Genomic DNA, 11,192 nt, shown 5'->3' with positions numbered 1-11,192 from the left:
AGCCTCGTTTACAGGCGGGCCACCTGTGCCTCTCAGAGGCTGACATGGAGACAGGTGGCTGGCTTACCCAGCTTCACAACTCTCCAGCGTCCCCCTGCCCTTCTCTCTCCCCAGTTGTGAGTGTGCAGGTGTGGCCCAAGGCCATCGTGCAGGAAGGGCAGCTGGTGAACCTGACCTGTCTTGTGTGGACCACCAACCAGACCCAGCTCACCTACATATGGTACCAGGACGGGCAGCAGCGCCCAGGGGCCCACTCCATCCTTCTGCCCAATGTCACAGTCACGGATGCTGCCTCCTACCGCTGTGGTGTGCTGACGCCTGGCCGGGCACCCTGCCTCTCCAGACCTGTCATTCTGGATGTCCTCTGTGAGTCTGGTTGGATGCAGGGTGGGGCAACAAGGGATCAGGGCATGGCCAGAGTCCCACAGATGTCCAACCCAGAAACAGTCCCCATCTGTCCGATGAAGCTCAGAACAAGGAACACTGAGTTGAGGGTGAGAGGAGATAGGTTCTCTCTGGGCAGTGGAGCAGGGGCCATAGATTGGGTAATCGGGGGCCCTTGGGGTAGGGAGCCAGGACCCTCCTGGTTTTGAATGCCACCCGCCAACTAGCCTCCCGGCTGCAGTCCTCTGAACTGTTTCCTTTGGTGTCCCTGTAGACGCACCCCGCAGCCTGCGCCTGACCTACCTCCTCGAGAGCCGTGGTGGACGGCTGGCCCTGGTACTGTGCACTGTGGACAGCCACCCAGCCGCCCAGCTGGCCCTCAGGCACGCTGGCCGCCTCCTGGCCTCCTCGACCACAGCCTCTGTCCCCAACACCCTGCGTCTGGAGCTGTGGGAGCCCCGGCCCAGCGATGAGGGTCTCTACAGTTGCTCTGCCCACAGTCCTCTGGGCCAGGCCAATGCATCCCTGGAACTGCGGCTAGAAGGTGAGGCAGGGCATGCCAAGCCCACCAGGGGAGGGACCAGCTGTGGGATCTGGCTGGGCCTAGCTAACCCTGCTCTCCTTGGTACAGGTGTGCGGGTGACCCTGTCACCATCAGCTGCTGTGCCCGAGGGGGCCCCCGTCACAGTGACCTGTAAAGACCCTGCTGCCCACCCACCCACTCTCTATGCCTGGTACCACAACAGCCGTTGGCTGCAGGAAGGCCCAGCTGCCTCTCTCTCGATCCCAGCAGCTACACGGGCTCATGCGGGTGCCTACACCTGCCAGGTCCGGGATGCCCAGGGCACACGCAGCTCCCGGCCCACAGCCCTGCAAGTCCACTGTGAGCAGGGGTCCTTGGCTGGGGGTGCCGAGGATGAGGGCGGGTGGAGGGCACTTCTGGGCCTTTGTAGGGGTGGACACAGGGCTGCAGTGGACCTTGGAATGGGCACTTGGGAAAAGAAGGACATAGGTGGTGAGAAAAGAGACCCTAGGGTCCTGTGAATCCTGCCTGGAGGAGTCTGTCCACAAGACTCCTGAGAACTTGTCACTTCTAGGAAGTGACCATTTGTCCAGAGGCTTCACCTTCACCAGTGCCAGGCAGGTAGGCCATGGTACAGGGTTTCTTAACAAGGCCTCCAACTATGTCTTATCCTGCCACCAGATGCCCCTCGGGATGTTGTCCTGTCGTCGTTTCGGGACTCGAGGGCGAGCCCCATGACCGTGGTACAATGCACCGTGGACAGCGAGCCACCTGCTGAGCTGGCCCTGTCCCGTGATGGCAAAGTTCTGGCCACCAGCCATGGGGTTGACGGCTTGGCATTGGGGACAGGCCATATACAGGTGGCCCGCAATGCCCTGCGGCTGCAGGTGCAAGAGGTACCCTCAGGTGACAAGGACACCTATGTGTGCACAGCCCACAACTTCCTGGGTTCAGTCAACACCACAGGGCAGCTGCAGGCAGAAGGTGAGTGGGAGAAGGGGGAGGGGAAGGGGCGCAGGCGCAGCGGGGCTATGTGTCTGTGAGGGGTGGAGCTCCTGCGAGAGGGGGCAGGCTGACCAGAATGGGTGGATCTAGCTGTGCCCCATCTGATGGAAGAGAAACAGCTCTCCTGGAGGCAGGTGCCCAGTCTGAAGGGGAGAGATAGCCTTGCCCTTGGAGAACCCCCTACGAGGGTGGAGCTGTAGCTGTGCCAAGGGGACCTTGGATGCGGGCAAGGCATAACCCCACCGTCACAGACCCCAACTTGGGGTGGGGGCACAGGCCTGCCCTGGGGAAGCTGGGGTGGGAAGAGAGACACAAGCTCTACCTTCAGGGATGAGGTGGAGCCCTACCTTTGGGGAGTCCAACCTGAGAGCAGAACACAACCTCATCCATCGGAAAGTCTGGTTTGTTAAGAGAGACACACAGCCCTGTCCTGGAGGTCCCCAGTGCGAGGATAAGAGACAGCCTTGTTCTCAGAGATCTCAGTCTTATGGGAGAGACACGGTCTCACCTTTGAGAGCCCCAAATCAGAACGGACCTTCCCATAATGCACAGAAGGCTCTCAGATGCCCAGATCCTACCCAGAGGCTCCAGCTCCCACAGGCCTGCTGATCCCTGACGACCTCCTGGTCCTTGGCCCGCAGGTGCACGTGTGGTGGCCGAGCCAGGGCTGGACGTGCCTGAGGGTGCACCGCTGAACCTGAGCTGTTGCCTCCCTGGTGGTCCTGGGCCCATAGGCAACTCCACCTTCGCTTGGTTCTGGAATGGCCAGCGACTGCACGTGGAGCCTGGACCCACCCTTGCCTTCACCCACGTGGCCCGTGCCCAAGCTGGGGTGTACCACTGCCGGGCCCAACACCCCAGTGGGACCACAACCTCTGCTCCAGTCATGCTCCGGGTTCTATGTGAGTATGACACCACCCCCCCCCCCCTCGCCCGCCTCAGTCTGTCCACACCTCACATGCGCACCTCAGGTCTTCCTTCTCTTCTGTCTGCAAAGAGCAAAGACCTTGCAGGTATGGAGTTCCGGGTGGGAGGACTCCCGCTCACTGATTGTGTGACCTTGGGTACCCATGCCTTGGTTTCCTCATGCATGACGTATCAGTCCCCTCACCCCGTGAGGAGCATAGGAGATAACGGCACGCAGAGTGCCCGGCATACAATAGGCCGTCATCAGCCTTGGTCCCTTACTCCATTCCTCATGAAGGCGCCATGCTGTCAGTCCGATATGGCTGTACTAACAAGCCACTCCAAAACATAGAGCATAAAATGACAGCCATTTTATTTGCTCACAGTTCCGTGGGTCAGAAACAGGGGCCTGGCTGAGCTGGGCAGGTCTCTCGCTGGCCTCACCTCATGTGGCTGCAGTTGTCCAGTGGCTGAGCTGAAGCTAGACAGCCTAGGATGGCTTCATCCTCATGGCCGGCAGGGGCTTCATCCAGGGGCTGGCTGCTGGCTGGGCCACCACACGTTGTCCAGCATGCTGGCCCGGGCTTCCCACATGACTGTGTTCGCAGGAGGGCAGAAGCTGCGAGGCCCCTTGAGGTCTAGCCCTGAAGTCACATAAAGCCCCTTCTGCTTTCTAGTGGTCAAAGCAAGTCACAGATCAAGGGGGGGGGGGGGGGGGGGGGTGGTGGGGTTGGCTCTACCTCTTGATGGGAAGAGCAGCAAAGTCATCTTGCCTGGGTACAGGGAGGGGAGGATTTGCGGCCATCATCACACTCCCTGTATTCCCATAGACCCTCCCACGATGCCCACCATGACGGTCTTTGTGGAGCCGGAGGGGGGCATCCAGGGCATTTTGGACTGCCGAGTGGACAGCGAGCCCCTAGCCAGCCTGAGCCTTCACCTCGGCAGTAGGCTGGTGGCCTCCAGCCAGGCCTGGGGTGCTCCTGCAGAGCCACACATCCGTGTCACGGCCACTGCCAATGTCTTGAGGGTGGACATGGAGGAGCTGAGGCCCAGCGACCAGGGGGAATACGTGTGCTCTGCCTCCAATGCCCTGGGCTCTGCGTCTGCCTCCACCTACTTTGGAACCAGAGGTAGGTGGGGCGTCCGTCTCCCAGGCCCCTCTGCACAGAGGCCCAGCTCTTGGGTCCAAAGGCTTCCTTCTGAGGTCTTCCCTGAATCCCTTCTGCTGTAATCAGTTTGTCTGACTAGTCCAGACTGGTTGCCTGAAGCGCCTTTGCATGGAGGGGGCTTCTGAGATAAAGTGAAAGCTAGAATAGTTTTCATCTTTGGGGAGTCACCTTGGGAGGGAGGATTGGAGGCCTGGAGTCATAGGTGCCACCTCAGCCTCACCCTTGTGTTCCAGCTCTGCACCGCCTGAGTCTGTTCCAGAAGCTACTCTGGGTCCTGGGGCTGCTGGTGGGCCTCCTCTTCCTGTTGTTGGGCCTGGGGGCCTTCTGCGCCTGGAGGTGGGTTCAGAACTGGGGGTGGATGGGGTCACCTCGCCCTCCCCCTTGCCCCTCAACATTCCCTCGTGTCATTCCTACCAAATTCACAGGCTCCATACTCTCTAGCCTGTCTCTCTTTCTCCCACTGCTCCAAATTTGGGAGTCGCTTCTAGAATCCTCTTTATATCCATCTTGCTATGGTTTTCTTCTTTCTTTATCTGGACCCTGTCTGTGTAAAGAAAGTGCTGGGAAGGAAGAAAGATAAGGCACCCCCCTTCCCCACAATGCTCCCACTGCTCTGTGCAGTGAGAAGTCTGGGGCTAAGCAATGGGGTTCTGGAGAGGGAGGGGAGGCAGGGGGAGGGGAGAGACTTTCTGAGTCCATTCTTGTGTTGCAGGAGGCATTTTCGTAAGGCGAGCACGGGTGAGAATTTGGTTGAGATGGATTCTCAGAAGGAGACGGCACAGGTATCCATTCACCATGTGGGCACAGGCAGACACAATGCCTAGCTAACCCACAGCGCAAGGTTGGCACCTAGAGACCGCAGTCATATACAGGATGGCCCCTGGGGCTAGGGAGAGAATATGGAGAACCCAGGGACCCCTGAGAAGATAGGGGAGCCACATTCTGACTGGGGCCCACAGCAGTCGCGGTTTTGCTCACTGGGCACTTCTTTGGGCATACCGTAGGCCAGCGTGACTGGTTCTCTATGGGACCTGCTGTCTGGGTGACTGGGGCAGACCTTCTGAACTTAGCAGCATCACTTCCACATCCAAGACACCTCTTGGAACACAGAACCCCACCTGTGTTTTGAGCTCTCTCTTTCCCACTCCTGAGTCTGCCGATCACCTGGGCAGGAGTGAAAGTCTGTTTTCCCTTCCCTGTGATGTATCACCTCTGTAGATAATCATTTGGTGGGCCAGGGCTCGTAGCCTCATGGCCAGCCAGGCACATGCTCACCAATCCCCTTGGGATCCCTACACATGGCTTGAGGTCTGGGGGACCGTCCACCAGAGTTAGAGGTCAGGTGATGACGGTTCCCAGAGTCCTCATGTGACCAGTGTTTTCTCTGAGGGAAGCTCAGTGGTCCTGATCCAGCCACATGTGGGACCTTGTCCTGTGCTCCACCCCTGAGCTGACCTGTAGCATTGCCTACCCTCAGGAGGAGGAGGTCACCAGAATCTGCAATGACGCAGGCTTCGTGAACAAGGTAGCACTGAGTCCTGCCTGCCTCTGTGAAAACAATTCTGCGACATCTGACTTTCTGTGACCTGGCTCCAAACCTCTTGCCAAGAAAAATGGGCAATGATAGGTGAAGGGGCACCCTAATCTACCCAAGAGGTGCTGACCCCCGAGGACTCTGAGGAGAAACGGACTGGTCATGTTGTCAACTTCTCTGTTCCTTTTCCCTGGATCTCATCTTTCCTTTTCTCTTCCAATGGACTGCCCCTCACATATTTTCCCCCAAGCCCACTGTGGACTTTTTGGATGGATTAGAAAAGAAGAGAATCTTTCTACAGCCTCACAGACTGGCCTAGGCACTCTGTATTGGCTAGAATAGAAGTTAGGCTGCTGTAATAAGAGACCAAATACAGTAACTTCAACATGAGGGAACTTTCTTTTTCTTTCCCATACGAGTCTGGGTATGCTATGGTAGTTTAAGGTGTTGGAACTCTAGATCCGTCTATCTTATTTTTCTCCATCCCTAAAATGTTACCTTTGGTTGTGAGGTTCACGGCGGCCCCACTCTGTTCACACTCCCTCCAGCAAGAAGGAGAAAAAGTGGACATTGCAGGCACATACCTTCCCATTGTGGACACAGCCCAGAAGTTGCTTGTCACTTCCACTCACTTCCCATCAGCTAGAGTTTAGTCACATGGCTGCCCCAAGCTGCAAAGGATTCTATTCTATTTCCAAAGGACTCCCAACCATGGACTCATCCCTGAGACTTCTAACATTGGTGACGATGCCTCCAGCAGGCCTCATTTTTAGTGTCCTTCTACCCAAGGCCAGGATGTGTCCCTGGTCATTCTGTCCATGGGCTTCCCAGAGGAGTTAGTCCCTCTCACATATTAAGACTGAGGAAATCAAGAGGGTTTGGTGATCCCTAGGGAGAGGGCATGCAGGCAATTCAGTTGCCTGAGCAGGCAATTTCATCAGGCCCCAGGAAGAGATGCCCCCATTCGTACCTCCAGGGAGAGTGGAGAGCACTCTCGATTCTACTCTAGGTGCATTCCTCTCCATGATCACGAGCTCACTCGCTCTTCTTGGAGGCTTGTGTGCCCAGGGCTTTCAGGTTGAATGAGGGTCACAAAGAAGGAATAAGTTGCTCCATGAAGTCAGTGCATGAGAGGAGCCAGTTCTTGGGTGGGCTACTGACTCCCCTCATAGGGAGTCTACCTGGTGGCAGACGGTAAGAGGAGCAAAGACCTCCCCTGGAATTTGAGCTGAGAAACATGGAGAGTAGTGGGGAGTTGTCATCGGGCGCTAACAGGTTGGGGAAGAAACTGGAGGCCAGGTAAGCTCCATGTAGCCACAGCTGGAAGCTTCCTGGTCCCAGGTTCTAGTCCTTGTAATGCATGATTGCCAGACTCTTCCTGGGGCCTGTCTGGCATGTCTTCCCAATAAACATCCATCCTGTGACATAACTGGAGTGAGTCTCTTTCTCGCAACCCAAACTGCTGCACTGGAACACAAGATCCAAATGTGAATCTCTTTCTGGGAGACTGTCTGACGGAGGGGGCCGGCAAGTGCGAATTACATGACATTTACCACAGGCTACCTTACGCTCAAGCGCTTTGTGCCCTCTCCTGCTCCTTGAGGCTCTGGGCGCTGCTCACGCGTCCACGTGCGTCCAGATGCCCAGCACCTCACTTGGCATGCAGTAGGTGAACGCTTAGTAAGCACTGGTTTTTCTACACTGTTGTCAAGTGAGAGGGTGGAAAATGTGCACTAAATCCAGAGGTGGGACAGAGGGAGAGCAAGCCAAATGCAGCTGGATGTTTTTGGGGTGTCTGGGGAAGAGAGGGTAAGGGGAAGACTGCTTCTGTGCATCTCCAAGGGGATAGGTCCATCTGGGGTTGGAAGGTCCTCAGAGGGGTTAGTTGTCCACCCCCAGAGGTCTGAGGCACCTCAAGACTTTAAAAATAAACTTCTGGGCGCCTGGGTGGCTCAGTCGGTTAAGCGTCCGACTTCGGCTCAGGTCATGATCTCACAGTTCGTGAGTTCGAGCCCCGCGTCAGGTTCTGTGCTGACGGCTCAGAGCCTGGAGCCTGTTTCAGATTCTGTGTCTCCCTTTCTCTCTGCCCCTCTCCTGCTCATGCTCTGTCTCTTTCTGTCTCAAAAATAAATAAACATTAAAAAAATTAAAAAATAATAAATAAAAACAAACTTCTAATTCAAGTGTGACCCACATACAGAAAACTGTAAACTTAATGACTTTTCCAAAAAGGTACACACACATGTAAACAGCACCCAGAGCAAGAAACAGACCATTGCCAGCTCCCCAGAGTGTCCCTTCAGCCCCCTCCCACGGGCAACCAACCAGAAGGTAGCTACTGTCCTGATATCTAACACCATAGATTTGATTGGCCTGTTTTCAAACTTTATATAAATGGAGTCCTATAGAATATATGATGACTTCAGAAAACTGACATTATCTATGACAGCTAAAATACTCTTCCCTATGACCCTGAAATTCCATCCCTGGGCATTTATGCAAAAGGACTAAGGGTTTACATCCACTGTGAGACTTGTACGAGAATGTTTATGGTCACCCTGTTCTGGGTCACTCTTCAGAATGAGTCTTGTTTACAGACGGTGTGTGTCACCCATTACGTGAGCACGTACAAAGATTTAACTCTTACTGGTTCGCCTCCTTCCCTGGATACTCCCCAATGGCCCTGTGGAGAGTGACTCTGGCAAGTCCCTTGGGAAATCATCTTTCCCACAGTCGCACTTCTAGGATCCCTCTTCCTCCACTTTGGTTCAATGGTCCCACCCCCTCCTCTGCGACCTCAAATATAAATAGTGCTCTGAGATTTCAACAGAAAATTCCTCGGATATACTTGGACATAGCTCATCGGGGTTTGGGAGGCATCCACTTTGCAAGGATGACTCCAATCCCCACATGGCTCTTAGGCTACATGCCCACCTTGTTTTATTAGCACTGACTGTGTGCCTTGGCCTGTGCCAGGCACTAAAGACATAGTCCCAGACCCCATGGAGCTCACGGTCTGGGGGAGACAGACAAGGAAATGGACAACCACACTGCTGTGTGATATATGATGCAGGGAGAAGTATATGCAGGAGACAGTAACCCAGGCTTTGGGTCAGGAAGAACCCCTTGGCAAGGAGGCACCAAAGCCTAGGTCTGTAGTGGGAATAGAAGCTCACCAGTTCACTGGTTTCTTGCCAGAGAGGAGAGGATCTTGCCTTCTCTCCCTGATGTCCACATTGAAGTCTCCCCTCCGTGTTCAGAGTGTGGCTACTCTGGGAGTCTGCTCTGCAATCCTGGCCCCCAGCTATTTTGGGCTCAAGCCGCCTCTAAGCCCTGCCAGGCCCTGCCAGGCTGCACACTTGGCGTTGTCCTGTCGCTGTGATCTCTGGGGCTTTCTTAGTTGCTTCTTTCTTCTTCCTCTTCAGGACCCCTTTACCAGGGTTAGGACTGTATCTCCACAATTTCCCCTTTCTCAGGATCTACATTTGTTTTGGAATCTCTAGGTGTGCTCCTGGTTCAAGATGGAAGCCTAGGTCCCTCTGTCCACCCCGATTCTTCCCCAAATCCTCCCTAAGAGAAGCGATAGCAAAAACAGACCCAGGGTATGACAGGATGCCTTGCTTTCTGCTCCCCTGGCTCATCTAACAGGAGGATCAGGGAGTTCTGTGCTGCAAGGGGGGGGGGGGGCTCTGTCGCTGTCAGCACCCGTGGTGACCCTATTTCATCACTCACAGAGGGAGGGCTTGATGCCTCTCCAGCCTGTCCACACTAGAGCTTCCAGTGTGACCAAAGCCATCTAAGTCTATCTTAGGTCTGGTTCCCCAAAATGAGGTTTCAGAGGCAAGCGAAGTAAGGCTGTGCTCCGAGGGGAAACTGGTAAAGGGATGAAGGCAGGAAGCTAAAGATACATGCACATAAATGTCCACAGCAACATTTTTGGTAAACATCTCAAAACTAGGAACCACCCTAACTAATGTCCAGCAACAGTAGAATCAATGGGGAAAACAGATGTTACATTCACACAATTGGATGCTATTTATCAATGGAAATAGCTGAACTAAAGCCACACACAACAGGCTGAGTACATTTCACAAACTGAAAAATATTTGCGACTCATATTCCAGACAAAAGATTAATACCTCTTGTATATAAAGAGTTCCTTCAAGTTGTTAAGAGAAAGACCCACAGCTCCATACAAACATGAGCCAAGGATGTGAACAGGCAATTCAGGGTATAGGAAATACAAATGACTCTTAAATGTTTGAACAATTATTTGAGGTCACTGCTAAGAGAAATGCAAATTAAGACTGCACTTTCGAGGCACCTGGGTGTCTCAGTTGGTTAGGCATCTGACTCTTGATTTCAGCTCAGGTCATGATCTCACAGTTCGTGAGTTCAAGCCCTGCATCAGCTCTGCACTGACAGTGTGGAACCTGCTTGAGATTCTCCCTCTCTCCCTCTGCCACTCCCCTGCTTGTGCTCACTCTCTCTCTCTCTCTCAAAAATAAATAAATAAATAAATAAATAAATAAATCATAAAAAAGATTCTCTCTTTCTAAAAAAAAATAAGAGAGAGAGAGAGAGAGAGAGAGAGAGAGAGAGAGACTGCACTTTCACCTTCAGACAGGCAAATATCACAGTCTGAGAACTGTGTTGGTAAGGCTGTGGGCAAAGGAACACTCTAGATATTGCTGGTGCAACCGTAAAATGGCCCAAGGAATCCCACTTGTAGGAAATCATCTCACAAATTAGTGTGTATATAAAAGTATCCATCACAGCATGGTTCGTAACAGCAGAAGGGCTGGAAACCATTTGTATGCTCAAGACGGGACTATACAAGTAAGTGGTAACGTTCAACTACAAAAATGAGGACTCCGCACACCCACTTGAATAGCTAAAATTCAAAAGATTGACAACACTAAATGCTGGTGTGGCTGTAGGGGCACTGAAACTCTCATATACTGCTGGTGGGGATGCAAAATGGTACAGTCACTTTAGGAAATCGTTTTTTGTTGTTTTTTTTTTTAACTTAAATATGCCCTTGCCGTATGACCCTGCATTTCTACTTCTGGGTCATCACAGATGAGAAATGAGAAATGAAAACATATGTCCACACAAAGACTTCACAGCGATTTTGTAGCAGCTGTGTTTAGAAGAGTCTCGCACTGGAGCAGGAGAACCCACATGCCTAACTGGAGAACACGGAGCCACCGCGCTCCCCTCGACCGTGGAACACACTTGGCACCTACCAAAGAACAAATTACTGATCACGAAGCAATGTAAACGAATCTCAAAAACATAGAGGGAAGGAAGCCAGACACAGAAGAGCACATGCTTTAGGATAACATTTATATGACGTTCTGGAAGAGGCGAAACTAATCTGTAGGCTCAAAGCCTATCCCTGGCTGCCTGGGGCTGGGAGAGGGAGAGGGGGACGGGGGGGAGGCACAGGGGAACACTGGGGGGGGGGGGGGGGGGGGGCGATGGAAACTGAAGCTGGAACTCTTCCTAACCGAACCGCTGCATTTACTACTCCGAATTTACTACTCAGCACGCAAATCTTCAAAAGAAGAAATGGATGTTACCAAAGCCAAAAGGAACCCCCCACGTCTGGACCTCCGTGGCTTTGTGCAACTGTTCCCTCTGGCCACCACCAGGGACAAGGGCT

The 11,192-nt window shown here is 53.6% G+C and overlaps 1 protein-coding gene across 1 annotated transcript in view; it reads left to right on the top strand.

The window, feature by feature from the left end:
• The window catches only part of SIGLEC1 (sialic acid binding Ig like lectin 1), a 39,345-nt gene extending 32,398 nt beyond the window's left edge, over positions 1-6,947 (top strand). Inside the window, exons 14-22 of the mRNA XM_049649822.1 lie at positions 115-366; positions 659-928; positions 1,016-1,267; positions 1,589-1,891; positions 2,554-2,814; positions 3,649-3,951; positions 4,224-4,326; positions 4,703-4,772; positions 5,468-6,947. Coding sequence (XP_049505779.1) covers positions 115-366; positions 659-928; positions 1,016-1,267; positions 1,589-1,891; positions 2,554-2,814; positions 3,649-3,951; positions 4,224-4,326; positions 4,703-4,772; positions 5,468-5,575 — 1,922 coding nt within the window. The 3' untranslated portion in view covers positions 5,576-6,947. The remainder of the gene's footprint in view (positions 1-114; positions 367-658; positions 929-1,015; positions 1,268-1,588; positions 1,892-2,553; positions 2,815-3,648; positions 3,952-4,223; positions 4,327-4,702; positions 4,773-5,467) is intronic.
• Positions 6,948-11,192: the final 4,245 nt, after the last annotated feature.

The sequence above is a fragment of the Panthera uncia genome, assembly GCF_023721935.1.
Source record: "Panthera uncia isolate 11264 chromosome A3 unlocalized genomic scaffold, Puncia_PCG_1.0 HiC_scaffold_11, whole genome shotgun sequence".
Lineage (NCBI taxonomy): Eukaryota > Metazoa > Chordata > Mammalia > Carnivora > Felidae > Panthera > Panthera uncia.
Note: the sequence above shows the minus strand (reverse complement) of the source record. Positions and strands in the feature narration are given on the sequence as shown.